General features: G+C 39.9%; 1 protein-coding gene across 20 annotated transcripts in view; it reads right to left on the reverse strand.

Moving 5' to 3' along the window:
* The window catches only part of FTCDNL1 (formiminotransferase cyclodeaminase N-terminal like), a 187319-nt gene extending 176473 nt beyond the window's left edge, over nt 1-10846 (reverse strand). For 7 of the 20 annotated variants that reach the window (XM_063790647.1, XM_024355014.2, XM_063790651.1 and 4 more), the window contains exons 1-4: nt 10411-10836; nt 8546-8667; nt 5770-5865; nt 4046-4198 (exon numbers count right to left, since the gene is read on the reverse strand). In XM_063790647.1, the coding sequence (XP_063646717.1) occupies nt 4046-4198; nt 5770-5865; nt 8546-8660 (364 nt within the window). In that variant the 5' untranslated portion in view covers nt 8661-8667; nt 10411-10836. Of the gene's footprint in view, nt 1-4045; nt 4199-5769; nt 5866-8545; nt 8668-10410 lie in introns of all 20 variants that reach the window. The other 13 variants (XR_010149828.1, XM_063790649.1, XM_024355012.2 and 10 more) reach the window with 8 other exon arrangements.
* Nucleotides 10847-16039: the final 5193 nt, after the last annotated feature.

Below are 16039 nucleotides of genomic sequence, written 5' to 3' on the forward strand. Positions count from 1 at the left end.
ATGTTCTAAATGATTCATTGTGAACAATGTTTACACAGTTATAATAATGTAACCACTAACTATTGACCCAAATTTTGATATAAATATGTTGAGAGGTTGGAAGATTGGGAAGTGTGAGTGGTGTGTATCTGTGTTTGTGTGAGTGTGTGTGTGTGTTAGAGATGAGAGGTGGGGTAAGGGGAAGCTAAATTTTCATATTCCACAGTAAGAAGTCAATAGATAATGCCTAAAACTGAAAGACCAGGACGTACCAGTGTAAGTGTGGTATTTTGATATCTAGAGTTAAATCAATAAGGTAAAAGAGTAGAAAGTACTCGGCTGGCTCTGAGGAGAAGGAAATTGAAGTGTGTGTATGGTAGGAGGTAAAGGGGGTTAGATAGGTACTTAGAATTTTTAGAATAAACCCCCCTACAGTATGCGATTTTTAGCTACATGCCTGTATCATTTTGACAAAAACAAATAGAAAGAAAGAGAGGGAAGGAAGGAAGAAAAAAGAAAGAGAGAGGAGGAGGAAAGGAAATAATTTTAGAGACCTGGCTAGGGGCAGTAGCTCATGCCTGTAATCCCAGCACTTTGAGAGGCTGAGGTGGGGATTGCTTAAGCCTAGGAATTCAAGACCCACCTGGGCAACATGACAAGAACCTGTCTCTATAAAAAATACAAAAATGAGCCAGGTGTGGTGGCATGCACCTGTGATCACAGCTACTCAGCAGGCTGAGGTGGGAAGATTGTTTGAACCAGAGAGGCAGAGGTTGCAGTGAGCCGGGATCGTGCCACTGCACTCCAGCCTGGCCAACCCAGCGAGATCCTGTCTTAAAAAAAAAAAAAAAAACTTAGAGACCTAATAGTGATAATAATGGGATGTAGCCTAATAGATCAATTGTGAGTTTTTATAGAAAATGAAAACCAGCCAGATGCAGTGGCTCACACCTGTAATCCCAGCTACTGGGAAGGCTGAGACAGGAGAATGGCTTGAACACAGGAGGCGGGGTTTGCAGTGAGCCGAGATAGTGCACTGCACTCCAGCCTGGGTGACACAGCGAGACTGTCTCAATAAATAAATAAATAAATACCAATGTCCAAAATATTGGGAAAAAAACCTGTAAGCTTTAAATAAATATAGACTAGATCTACATCTCACCTGAGCTCTAAACTGTATAACCAACCATCCTCTCAATATATTTATATCAAAATTTGGACCAATAGTTAGTGGTTACATTATTATACCTATGTAAACATTGTTCACGATGAATCATTCAGAACATTATTATTATTTTACCTCTGCCAACCTTTTACATGCTGTCAAATGACAGCATGTAAAAAAAAATCTATTCATGCTCTTTCCCTCAAACCTCCTTTCTTCTGTCATTTTAAGTTATAACATTATCACACCACTGCTCTGTCCCTCACCAGCAACAGCCCATGGAATCTGTCCATTGTCTATTCTCTTAGGCCAATATCATCCTTCCAAACTGGTCAGCCTGCTTCCTGTCCATTCTCTATCATGCAGGCAGAGTGATCTTTCTAAAACTGAAAGCCAATCATATAATTTTCTTGCTTAAAACACTTCAGTGGTTACCACTGCCTTTAGCATAAGATTTGAACCCTTCAACCTAACATCTAAAACTTCATAATCTAGCCAAGCGCGGTGGCTCATGCCTGTAATCCCAGCACTTTGGGAGGCCGAGGCCGGCAGATTGCTTGAGGTCAGGAGTTCAAGACTAGCCTGGCTAACATGGCAAAACCCCATATCTACTAAAAATACAAAAAAAAAAAAAAAATTAGCTGGGTATGGCAGTGCACACCTGTAGTCCCAGCTACTTGGGAGGCTGAGGCATGAGAATCACTTGAGTCTGGGAGACGGAGGTTGTAGTGAGCCGAGATTGCACCACTGTACTCCAGCCTGGGCGACAGAGCAAGACTCCATCTCAAAAAATTTTTAAAAAGTAAAACTTCATAATCTGGCCGCTGATTACCTCTTGAGCCTCATTTCATAACATTCCCAGGAATGTCTTTCCCATTCCACACCTCTAAGTTCCATGCAGCCATACTGAAGTCCTTTGCAGGTGCTCAAGTTCAGGCTGCCCTCACCTCTGGGCCTCTGCATCACTGTTCCCTTTATTCTAAAAGTCCTCAAACTAAAATGATATGCAAAATTATGTGTGAGTGTATGTCTCTATGTATATATACACAATGCACATGCGTAAAAACTTGCAAAAATTGTTGACAGTTATTTATAAATCCTCTGAATACCAACTTTGGACCCACCTTAACAACCTCATCCTGGACCCACCTTAAGAACCTCTTCCTGAAGCTATAAGCAAACTTATAGCTGATATTAAAAAGTTCTGAAATACGTTATTCAGCATTTTTGCATACAAAGTATACATAAATTACACATATCAGTATCAACTCTTTTATGTCACTGGGATGCTATTTATTGCCCTTTGTCCAGAGAAAGTTAGCTGATTATTATGTTAAAGCTGGTTTCTCTGGGAAAGCCTTATTCTACGGAAAAACATCCTTTCACTGTTCTAAGAACAGCGGGATCCTAGAATGCGAATACTTCTGCCTCATAAGAATGCCTGAGCATGCTGTTACAAAAAAAAAAAAAACTTAAAAAAAATTTGGATGATATTAGATGAACAGCTGTGTAGAAAAGGGAATGTAAAAATAAAAACTGCATGTTAGAGCATCAAAATAGTAACCATGTACAGTATAGGACTGTTTTTAATCAGATGAAGATTGAAGCTATTACATTTCAAATCAAATGTTATAAATTAGTTCAAGAATGCAGCTGAGCTCTCATTTAATTACAAATGTCCATGTTTAAATCATGAGGTACAGTAGCTGCCAATGAAGCAAAGGGCAAGGGAAGGGAGAAATCTTGTGTCCAGACTCACTGATTCTCAACTGTCTCCTACACAAGATGAACATCTGGGGTGGACCAGTCCTGATGTAATGAAGAACTTCATGTACTAGCTAATTTGAGATTTAATGTAATTGTCCATAATTGTTTTGAAGACAATTAAAATCATTATTCTGGTCTGGACAATTCTGAACTCTTCATTTTTGTGTGGAACATATTTCCCCACCCCCCCATGCTGAATTTTAACTCTTTCTTGGATAAAACGTAAAGCAAGTCTGGGGCCAAGATTTCCCTTGGATAACCCTTCAACTGTCAGGTCACATAAAATGCAGCATAAGTAGTGAGGTACTCCTTTGGAAGCAAGTCTCATTTCCTATTTCTGGTGCTTAATGTAGCTCAGCTAAAGTCCAAATCTACATCCCAAATGTTAGACAATTCACCATTAATTAAAAATGAGGCAACATCATAGAGGGATTTCTGAGGTCATACAGAAAAGAATGCAATTATCCTAAGGCGGCTTTTTTTCCCCGAAGATTATAAGCCTCTGCATCTTGTAATTAACCATGGTACAGTTAGACAGTCCAGGCAAAAGGTCTTTCTTTTCTCCCAATTTGCCTAATTCAAAAACACCTCAAGTGACATAGCTCAAATTTTTCCAAATTAACCTTACCCCTGGGGCTGAAATCATTCAAGTGGCAGTTCAGCTCTAAAGAAAATCTTAGAGAGAGTTGTGCACAGGGAAAAAAGGAAAAAAAAAAAAGTCAGAGGAAAAAGGGGTAAGAGTTAACGTTTAAGTGGATTTTCAACCTCATCATTACCCCTGCTCAAGAAAATAGGACACAGATAGATAGGCAAAACACACCATCGTTCTGCCCTGAAGAGCCTAAAAGACTTACTAGAAACTACTATTGTTTCCTCAAGATCTACTGTGAATTTGTAAGGGATAAAATTATTGATTTTTTTTCTTTTTGCCATATCCCACAACATTTAGTGTTCCATAATGTCATGGGGTAGGAAGTGGAGGGGTGTGTCACAAACACACAGTGTATTGTTGATACAGTTCTTCAAGATCAACTTTTCCCGGGGGCTGAGGAGTGATTTGATTCTCACAAGCTATTTCATTTGTAAAAATGGTTTCCAGTAAGAAAGAACACATAACCCCAAACTTTCTCTTACTTCTGGCCACCACTCCACACTCTTCCACTGTGACACCAGAGAGAGGGTAAATCGGAATCAAGACCACTGCTCCCAGGCAAGGGTGGATTCCCTCTTGAACTTCCATATCGATAGCCTGGAAGGCCTCTAGGCAGGCAGCCAGAACAGAACTGCCTAAAAATGCAAAATTGTGAAAAACAATCATTCAGCTTTCAACTACATCTAAAGAAAAAGCTACGATTTTGTTGGTCCACTAGTTGCTTTTCTTCTGTAATCTGTATAGAAGATTTTTTGTCCAAATAATGAAAAATACAAAATCTAACCTTTCCCCTCATCCCACCTCCCAATAGTCATAAAACTTGACATGTCTTCCAGCTTTTTCCTCCCCAAAGTGGGAGAATTATACAAGATTTATTGGTCTTATACTATTTGATTTTTTTTACAATTGTTTACTTTAAATTTTTTCAATTGTCTCCAATTAATCTAATCAAATTCCTTATTTTCAGAATGCCTTATGAGTAATTACATTAAAATAGATACACAAACATAATTTTTTTTTATTTTTTATTTTTTAGAGACTGAGTCTTGCTATGTTGCCCAGGCTGGTCTCAAACTCCTGGCATCAGGCAATCCTCCCACCTTGGCCTCCCAAAGTGCTGAAACTATAGGCATGAGCCACTGTGCCCAAACACATAAATTTTTTTTTCGCATAAATTTTTTAAAGCTTACTTATTTTAGTTTTGCTCTTATCCACTAATTATATTTTTCATTGAATTATTATAACTAAATGCATATTATAGACACCTAAGAGTTTTGTGATATTACTCTGAGTTTTCATTAGTAATACAGTATGACCATTTTAGCAATAGAGGAAAAAGCAGATTTTTATCCTGTATTAAGACAACATTCAAGATAATCTGTCCAGGCCGGGCTCAGTGGCTCAATCCTATAATCCCAGCACTTTGGGAGGCTGAGGCAGGCAAATCACTTGAGGTCAGGGGTTTGAGACCAGCCTGGCCAACACGGCAAATCCCCATCTCTACTGAAAACAATATAAAAAGTTAGCCAGGTATGGTGGTGTGTGCCTGTAATTCCAGCTACAAAGGAGACTGAAGCATGAGAATTGCTTGAACCCGGGAGGCAGAGGTTGCAGTGAGTCGAGATCGGGCCACTGCACTCCAGTCTGGGTGATGGAGTGAGACTCTTGTCTCGAAAAAAAAAAAGATAATCTGTCCTATGCTTGCTGAAGTTATCTGTAAGCTCTCTACTAAACCTTACAATGTCCCTATAAGACATGTCAACTCATGGCCCAACTCCAGATCTCAAGCTCCCAACCCAGAATGCACTGCTTAGCATGTTTCATTCCATGCCAGCTTAGCAGTGAAATGAAAGCTGACTTCAACACTATTACTTCACAGGCTAAAACCTGAAGATGTCTTTTCTTAACCCCAAAGGATATGTGATCACCTTCAGCAAAAAAAAAAAAAAAAAAAAAAAAAAAAAAAAAAGTTATGAAATCTTGGACCCCAAGGTTCACTGTAACAAAGAGGAAATGGAGACTGTTTGAGATTTACATGTTCAGAAAAATGATTAAATGTAGTTTTGTGGTAGACTCTTTACTTAATAGAGGGGAGTATTCAGGTTTACAGAGGAAATCAATGATTAGAGAATGTTCAGGTCTACCTGAAGCCTACCCCTCACCAAAAAAAAAGACATATATGTAAAGAAAGAAACTGAAATCTTACCCAACTTATCAACAGAAGTTGCTATTGTAATGACTGATCTGTTGTAGTCTTGATCAGAAAATATATTGAGCACTGAAACTTGAAGATGTTTCTTTCCTGTAAAAAAAACAAGACAGAAGTGCAAGAATTTTTTTTCTGTGATAAAACCTTAATAGTTAATTTCTTCTGGTATATTTAAATTTAGCTTAGTGGAAAAATTCTGGGATGTGACTTTTGGAAGTGACATTGAATAAACATGAAATTCATGAGAGGCAATGTCCACTTTTCTTACAGCATCTTATTGTATAACCAGATGGCTCAGCTCAGACACAAGCTTTTGATGTCTATAAGAGATGCTCTTTTGGACTTGCTACTGAATTTGCCAAAATTCCCTTAACTCAGTCTAAGATGGTAGCTCCTTTCTTCAATAGCCAAATCATATGGCTCTAAATCCTGCTCCTTATCAATCTCATCACCTAGGCCTTGTCAATATTTCCTTCCAAAATCCAGAAAGTAAACTGTTTGGGTCAAGATCCGACATCTGGTAAAACTAGAATAGACCAATTAGTGCCCAGAGCAGAGGTTTTTGAGACGCATGCACCTGTCCATTAGAAACTGTTCTGAGTCCACCATCTCCTTTTCGGAGGCCACCAACAGCCTTCAGATGTTAACAACTTCCAGCTTTTGGTGGTTTGTGACTCTCTTGAATATGTGTAACCTGGAGGAGAAAGCTGACATTCCCTTGTGTGGCAGCCATACATAACCCTAGAGTTATTTTTGAAGTTTACAAGCATGGCCCAGGCTCCTTAAAAGTCCCCCTTAAGCCTACAAAAGCAAATTCAAAGTGAAGGACAAAAGTTTTCAGGCGGTAATTAAACCTTTGGTTATGCTATTATACCTTGTCTCCTTGTCCCCTGGCAGCTTAACAATTAATCTTTTCAGAGGAAAGGAAAAACAAGTTACACCCAGGAACTACAGAGCTTAGAACAGCCCTACGCTATTAATTTTAATAATGTGAGAAGATAAACATATGTCACTCACTCATGGCCAAACGAGCATCTGTAGAGTCCTGCCCTGGTGTAGGTCTAAAATTTATTACTCAGATTCCTTTACCTAAGACCTTTCTAGGCCATTTAAATGTGCTCACATTGCTTAATTAGAAAAAAAAATACAGTTTATATGGTTTTATTCCACTCACTTAAAAATAAATGCCTTTAAAATATTTGTAAAAAAAAAAAAGGTTCATTTTCTTAACTAGTGCTACCTTCCTTGCATTTTGAAAACTATAAAAGATGAAGTAAGAAGAAGATCATGCAACTTCCTATTTTATATAGTTTTTCAACATACTCTAACTCCTGGAAGAAAAGAGATATGATGTAATTTTTTTTCATCCTAAATCTTCTCCTGAAAAGCTTTTATTCTCAGTTTCATATGATTCAATTGAATCAAATGCTGAAAGAATAAAACACTCTCCTGCAATTTCTTAAGCATGCATATAGAAAAAAAATTACTGCTGGCAAGAGGAGCTGTCAGTGTGAATCTCAGCAGAAGTAAATTGTTTGGTATTTGTAATGGAGTATAATAGCTATAATTCCATTTGAGCTGCTGCCACTAATAAGCTGATAAAAACTGTGAGTTGAGACCCAGGCATCCATCAGTGTGTGTCTTCCACAAATGTCTCTGCACATTCACTTAATCACAGAGACAGGCAACCCAATCCCATTAAATGTGCTGTTTCTGACAATGAAGAGCCCGAGCTGGCTCTTTCCACAAAAAGCATGCAAAATCACAGCTGCATACCAACTTCAAAGAAGTTTTCTTATCATCAATTATCAGGAATTTTCATAGACATTTCTAGCTCCTGCAAAGTTGCAAGACAGTAACTTAAATGTGCTCACAGTTAAAATGGGTTGGGGGAAAACACTTCTTTCTTATGAAAAGCAGTAACCACATTAAAAATGACAATCGGAAATTAAAATTTACTGTCTGAAATGCTTTAGGGCTGGTTTCACCTGTTGCCAAAAAGTTATTGATTTAATAACAGCATTCTATTTAAATGATTGTATACACTGTTGTGTGTATTAGTGTGTGTGTCAAAGTAAAGACAAATAATACCTAACCATGTGTCACCACAGGAACATTTTAAAAAATGAAATGTTTTTTTAAAGAGCAGTATCTTTCATAGTAATACTAGCCGAGGGAATAAGGAGGCATGAGTTCCAGTCTTCCGTCACCAAATTGCTGAGTGATCTTACGCGCATCATTTAAGTGCACTTGCCTAACAGTGTCTATACAGAGAAAACAGGGTAGAAATAATAATACTGTAATGATTGCATGGGCTTTGCTGGCAGGAGTGCTGGGAAAAGTAGTTGGTATTTGGCAAGTTTATTTTTCATTTAACCTGCTCAATAAAAAGCATAAGGTACGATTATGCTCATTCTATTAATGATCAAATAAACGACCCATGAGGGAAACATTATACTTTTATGTAAATACATCCTCCCCAGGAGCCTGTCAATATCCTGAACAACACGCATCTCAGAGATTCACACGCAAATGTTAAGAGCTGCGCTGCTGAGCGTATGCAGACATTTGGAAAAGAGCATATGTGCACATCTGAGTAACTGAGCTATCTCAGTATCCTGGAGTTGCGCAGAGCTGCAACAGCTCAAGAGCAAGGAGGAAAATTCAGGAAGAAAGAAAGAAAAGTGTTCTGTAGATACAGTGTGCACAGTATAAAAATTACTAAATTATCAAAACACTATAATATTCAGCTTCAATTGTCTGTTTTTCCTACCATTTTTGTCAAGAAGAGCTGCTTTTGCTATGTTCTCAACAATGTATTTTCTTCCGGCTTCTGAAACGTTTAGTAAACAGGCAGCCAAACGGAGCCCCACTCTGGAAGAAGACATGATTTTTCTGGAATAGGAGAAAAAATTTTATGTGTCTCTAGAGTTGATTCATATTTTCATGTTTTAACTATAAAAAAATCATAACTTTTTGGAAACGAAGCAGTCATAATATGAGCACTTTACTATTTCATTCCTAGAAAAATTCTAAAGCATAAAATCTCCAGATTGACTAAAATAAGAAACCATGTGTACATGGTCACATACATATAAACCTTGTAACGACACTGGAAAATACCTGGCAGGGTCCTCAGCGTGAATTTCATCATGTAAGTGAAAGTTTTTCATTAAAGTATGTTATCCCATTTTAAGCATCGTTTTCCTTAGCCTTATCCCTGTTTTCAAGGTCTGTACTATTTTACAAACGGGTATGTTTTTTTTTGTTGTTAAACTAGACTTAGTGGGGAAATGCAGAAAAAGGAAATGAGGAAGATTATTTAATATGTGGATTCTTATAAAAGAAATTCTTGCAGCAAAAATGAAAGTGTCTACAGGCCATGCCATGGACATTATACAAATAAATAAGGAAGCCATTTGGATGGTTTACATGACAATTGTCTAAGTTCCTCCTTGTTCCACCAAAGTTTCTAAATCAGTTTAAAGTCTTTTTACAAAATTCTGTAACTTGAAAGATGATACATATTCTGATACATATTATTCAATAATATCAAAAATGTGATTTTTGTTGAAAATTAATTATACAGGTTTTGGAGGTTGCTTTGATACTTTTTAGTACTCTAGAATAGCATTTTTGACACATCTTTCCATACTTCAAATGATATTCATGATCTAAAGGAATTAAAACATCTTAAAATAATAAGAAAATAATTTCCCTCTTCAAGTTCAGGACCTCATAACTTTGGTCTCTTTTAAATACCATAACTAAAAACAGATGAGGCCCTCATGAATTCATTCAACAAATATTTAATGAGGGTCTTTTTCTGACAGGTAATGTTCCCTGTGTGAGGGATACCAACCACAGTGGTCTAACTCTGAGACACGCGTTAAACTTTAGAGTTTAAGCTAAAAGTGCTCTGGTGCAAATAATGGTGCTCTCCCTCAATAAATCCACTGGCTTGTTCGCCAGGATCATTCGTTGGCCTAATCATCTTAACCTAGAGAGAGCTCAGGCTTCGTAGCTAGCTCAGGTTTGCAGGCAGGTTTTCATATCATGTCCATCATCTCATCACTGAAAATTCATAAAAATTCTGTCATTAGGTTTTTCTAGATATTAATAACATTGTTGTAATAAAGCAACCCAGACCTCTCGTTTCTATGTAAACAAAAAATTGCTTTACACAAGGGGTGTGGGCGTCTTCTGGTTTTCATTTGTTTTCAGTGTGTTTATGCAGCTTAATTGTCTCATCAGGCACTTTCCCAACATAATTATGCTTTTTAACAAATGGTGTTTATGGCAACCCCTAACAGTGCAAAAGAAAGGATTAGTTTCATCCTCTCATTCCACATTTTGATTCCCTGTGGACAGCTAAATCACACAAAGATGGTGTTAGAAAAATTCACCTTCACAGCGAAGCTGAAATGAGCGGCAGTACCAGGCTCAGAAAGTGACCCAAACGCAAGCCCCCCAAAACACCCTGTGTTTGGGACAGGGAGATCCTAGTCCTCCCAGCTCATCCTTCAATTACCATTGGATGACCTCTGGTGATAGATTAAACACGCGGCCGTCCCCCGCCCCCGCGCCTCCCCACCCGCGGAGAACCTAGCCCAGCAAGTGCAAAGTGCAGCAGTTCACCTGCCCCCTGCGCACGCACCCCACCGGCACTTGGAGGCCGCAAGGACGCTCGCCAGGCTGCCGCAACGCGTGCTGGGGCCAGAACCCCGCTGCTGGGATTCCCTGCGCGGTGCCGACTAGGTTCCTGGGTGGAGTGTCCCAGGACCACGTGGGCTGAAAGGGAACCCGAAATGACTCCCGGCCTCCCCACAGGTCTCGCGGGACGCAGCAGCGGCGAGGGCGCGGGGTTGTGGCGCCTGGGAGCGAGGGGCGGCCGGCGGCTGCGCTGCCCCGGCCGAGCTCTCGAACCAGCGGCCGCGCCTGCCGCTCTGCGGTTTGGGAGGGGAGCGGACCTGCGAGCGCCGAAGGGCGGTGGGGCAGGGCGGCCGCCCAGCCCGAGTCGCCGCCGCGCGTGGCCCGCGCGCAGCCTCCGCCGCCGGCTCCGCCTCCCGGACGCCCGGAGCGCGCCCCACCCCAGCCGCACACCGCCCGGGCTGGCTCTGCCTCTCCCTTCCTGACCCGGCACCACGTGCCTGGCGTCCTTGAACGCTTCAGATTTTTCTCAGTGTTGCCTTTTCGTTTGCTCTTCCGTATCGCCAGACCCTCCACAATTCTCTAGTCAATTAATGACTTTAAAGGGGCATTGGAATCTAATGATCAGGTCTTTGCCTATTGATCATGCACCAGCAGGGGGCTCTTCTCTGGTTTCCTTGGAAGGGACACACGCACTCACACACACCCTTCTGGTAAATCCCCTCCTGGAGGATTAGTGCCCCCCGTGACTGTGAACTGGACCCACCCCGGCACAAAAACAGTCCTTGCGCATACCCATTTAGTCAAAGTTACAACGAATATGGATCAGGCTTCCGCATTTCCTTTTTTTCTAGGCCACTCAACCTTGAAAACACATTTCGCTTCCAAAAAATCAGGACCTGCTTTTTTTTTTTTTTCGTGTAGCAAGGATTAAATGTCACCATTTTGATCCAATTTTGTTCCTGTAGTGAAATAATCACTAAATAACTACTTTGACGGAATAAATTAATTTTTAAATCTATTTTTTATTTTCTAATTATAATTTTTAAACACAGATTTGAGGAAATTAACATTTATGTGGACATTTGGTTTCTAGCCTAATGTGGCATAAAAATAAGTAACATAATGAGTGTTAAAAAAAATCAGGTTCATGATGCTTCTCACATCATCATCATTGTACTTAGATGTCACAACAGTATTATGTGCGATTATGTCAGATCCAGCCTTCTCCATCTCGGAGTGTTGGCAGGTAGGAGGGTTGTTGGCAAGAGGAGGGGTGTTAACCTCAGGATCCTGGATCCATTCCAAGGCTGGTAATTACATTCTGCCAGCCAAAATTCATCCCATAATTTTAATTGGATAAATCCTTTCTGGCCTAAGCTACTGCTATGCCTGTCAAACTGTTGCCACATTTCACCCCAGAGGTGTCTGTGTTTTAGTTGCAAGAATCAGTCCCTTTGAGGTTGGCTTATCTGTTTAAATCCTCAAAATGCACTGGGATCCTATGGAATTAAATATATATTTAGGTATTTTTTTCTACTAAATCTGCATAGAAGTGCATAAAGTAGATACATACCCATGTTATTACCTAAAGACCAATACCTATCTAATGTCAGCATTCACTAGATAATTTTGAGAGCTTTTTAATCAGACCAATATTCCTAACTTTCTTCATCTTCTCTTTTGAGAGCTTTTTTGGCCTCTAGCTTTAGCTTCCGTTTTCCAAAAAAAGTAATGTGGTGTCCAAATGTTCCTTCCATGGTAGGGCAAAGAACCAGAATCCCCTGTATTTCACCTTTCCAAACAATCGGATAATGATACTACTTGCTAAATGAGACAGCGTAATAACATTACATCTAATCTTATAATATTCCTCCAGAGAAAACAGTGTGACACCTGGGGGCTTCATGGTTCTAGCTGTAGAAACTGCCAGAAGGAAAGCTTTTCCCCCCACAGCTCCTAATCCTCTCTTTCTCCCGTGAGACTGTTCCTTACGGAGCTACAGGCTATGGGGGCATTAAGTAAGATAACATTTCTGAAAGCATCCCTTTCTCCACTCTACTCACTTCAAACCCAAATGGAGAGAAAGCAGGGCCCCAGTGTTCTTTGTGGGGGGCAGCATCCGGCCCCTGCCTGAGGACGGTAAGCATGTATTTTTGGAAAATACAAGGAGACACATACCAACCTGTCCCATGAGAAGTTTAGCGATACGATTGAAAGTATTATTTTGTTCTCTTCAAGAATGGAAAGTTACCATCGGTTACTTTAGGTGTACCGCATGTACTCCTGCCCATTTCACTACATAAAAGAGCTTTATGTCACATTTGTGTGTGCATCTTAAGTCTCTCATTTTTATTTAACTTAGCATTCTTTGGAGGGAGTCTTCCTACTTTTTGAATTAATGTATTATTCTGACTCCTTGATTCTTCTGCTAAATTCACCTTGTGGGCATTAGTTCTTTTGCTCATTATGGTTCCTGTCCAGAAAGATATAAGCCCTGGAATAGAGCAACTGAAACTCCCATGGGTCAGTTCTATCTACGACAACTGCTGTTCTGTAACACTCCCATTGGCTTCCTGTTAGACAAAGAGGACACTTTTCTTTACCCTTTGTTTTCGTTTTTGCAAGCAGGGAGAACTTAGTTCTTGTAGGAGACTTTCCTGACCCAACTGAGCTGAAGAGGGTAAAAGGGAGAGGCTGTGCTCGCTGTGGCCTCACAGATCTACCTGAGCCCACAGCCCAGGTGTTGGTTGAGCAGGGCCAGGATGAGGGTAAGGTCAGTGAGGCGTTCACCCTGGGCACAAAATGTAAGTAGGTGCCAAAAAACTCAGGGATGCGACATTTTTTAAAATAAAAATTAATGCAGAAAAGAAATGTGGTGAACAAAATATCAAAATCTTAAGTAAAGACAGGATCCGACCCTGCACTTGCCTCTCGACTCAGCCTCACTGACCTCACCCTGATCCTGGCCCTGGGATTGTCCGCTTGTGCCAACCTGTTTCTGATTGTAGGCCTGAGAGGAAACTGTGCCACTCCGCCCTGCCTGCATCCTCTCTTCTGCCCCACAAAATGGGCAACAAAACCAACAATGTCAAGGATAGAAATTTCCAGGCCAGTGGAGACATATAATTCATACTCTGTTCAAGAGTTTCAGGAGACAGCCAATTTATTTCAAAAGAAGGCAAGCCAGGTGCAGTGGCTCACACCTGTAATCCCAGCACTTTAAGGAGGCCAAGGCAGGCAGATCACTTGAGGTCAGGAGTTTGAGCCCAGCCTGGCCACCATGGTGAAACCCTGTCTCTACTAAAAATACAAAACTTGGCCAGGTATGGTGCTGCATGCCTGTGATCCCAGCTACTCAGGAGGCTGAAGCATGAGAATCACTTGAACCTGGGAGGTGGAGGTTGCAGTGAGCCAAGATTGTGCCACTGCCCTCCAGCCTGGGTGACAGAGCAAGACTCTGTCTCAAAAAAGAAGAGCTGGGCGCAGTGGCTCACGCCTGTAATCCCAGCACTTTGGGAGGCCGAGGTAAGCAGATCACAAGGTCAGGAGATCGAGACCATCCTGGCTAACACAGTGAAACCCTGTCTCTACTAAATATACAAAAAATTAGCCAGGCGTGGTAGCGGGCGCCTGTAGTCCCAGCTACTCAGGAGGCTGAGGCAGGAGAATGGCGTGAACCCAGGAGGCGGAGCTTTGCAGTGAGCCGAGATTGCACCACTGTACTCCAGCCTGGGCAACAGAGCGAGACTCCATCTCAAAAAAAAAAAAAAGAAAAGAAAAGAAAAAGAAAAAGAAGGCAAAACCTTCTTGGAACTAGGAAAAGAATCAACTTTACGTACCTGATACATTTCAGAGTATGAAAATTAGGTTTCCTATTGTGCAGCAGAATTTTGAAATGTTTTTAAAGAACCTCCTAATTAATAATATCTATATTATGGGTTGTTTTTTTTTTGGTATAGCATTTGTTTGTGTTCAGGAAAACATGAATAGAGAATTATCCTTAGAAAGACAGAAGTCTAATTCTTATTGCAACTTGTTTCACTTTAATCACATTTTTGCACTACGTCAGACTTCATTCTATCTTCTTCCCTCATGGAACGTGAAAAGATTTTATTTCTCCTTTCATATAAATGTAGTCTGATAAATGAGGGATTTTTTAAAGTGATCTTAGTTGTCACTATAGGACAGTGAAGTGTTTTTAATTACCTGTGAATTTTAAATTGTTTTATCATGTGATATTATGAAATATGTGTTCTACTAGTCATTTTTCTAAAATAGCAAATAGGTTTCACTGCTGCCATTATTAGTTTGGAGTGACAGAAGCTGTGCTATTAATTTAAGCGAAGAAAAGGAGCTTGATGTCCAGAAAAAAGTGACAGCAACTAACAGAAACACCTCCAGTCCCCACACACCTGTGTATTAATTACATAAAATGATCACTAGCCATTTTTGTCTGGATGAAGGAGGGGTGTGGGGAACCATAGAATTTTGAAAATTAACAATTTATTTTTCACCTTAATATTTTTGAAATCACTTTCTCTTTACACAATATGGATTGGGTTCTTTCTCTTTAGTCTGCCAATGTCTCTTTCAAGAAAGACCAGTAGGCTAAAATGTAAGCATAGTTATTAGCTTAAAATGGAATCACTTGCTATGCATTCACAGCTGGAGTATCTCATGTAACTAGCCAAAAGTTAAAAGTCTATGATCCACCTGCCCCTTAATTCATTCTTTGCCTTTTTATACCTTCCATGTGGTCATTCAGTTGTGCTTTCCTTTATTAAGGAACCTGGGCATAATGCAGATGAAATGAAGTGTTTCCTAGAGCCTCTCTCCAAAGCTGCTTCTTCATAACTCTTAGTTATATTGCAGATGAAAAACAATTCCTAAAACAGACTTTGAATTTCTGCTGAAAATTTGTTTTAACTTTTGGGACAACATTAAGGTTATTTCCAAAGCTACTAAAATTCACAAAATGTATCATTACATTCAAAAAATGCTGGGAATGCTTAGACACATTTTCCCCTAAGTAACATGAATTTTTGTTGTTTTATGAGGTTTTTATCAATAAATATTTACTTAAAAATGCCAACCAGTGAACAGTAACTGCCAACATCTTGTGTCAGTCCAGCAATGGCCAGTCATGCTCTCCACACCTTCACAGGGCTGTTGTTGTTTAATGTCCCTATGTATATGCAAAAACGGACACCAAGAAGGGAAGGTCCTATATGCACAGAAATCAGAGACCCAAAACAAAAGCCTGCATGTCGTGTTTGCCACATCCTAATTCAGGTGGGTGTTCAGAGGCACCCCTTGTTTTTGAAAAGGAGCTCCTTGTGGAGAGAACCAGTTCTGCATTTGGGTAGATCTCCAAGCCCTGTCTCTGTAGGACACTCAAACTGAGGGTTTCATGCTAGTTTGTTTGGTTTTTACTATATAGCTCAGCGTTGGAAGGAATTTAACTTTTATGAATGTATCTTTTCATTACATTTAAATAGAAAATTTTTGATTTCTTAGGAAGAAGGGGAAAAGATTAATTTGTTGGTGCTTTTTCTTTTTTTTTTAAATTTTATTTTGGTGCCTTTTTTTTTACCATGGTTTTTTGTGTTTATTT

The sequence above is a fragment of the Pan troglodytes genome, chromosome 13, assembly GCF_028858775.2.
Source record: "Pan troglodytes isolate AG18354 chromosome 13, NHGRI_mPanTro3-v2.0_pri, whole genome shotgun sequence".
Lineage (NCBI taxonomy): Eukaryota > Metazoa > Chordata > Mammalia > Primates > Hominidae > Pan > Pan troglodytes.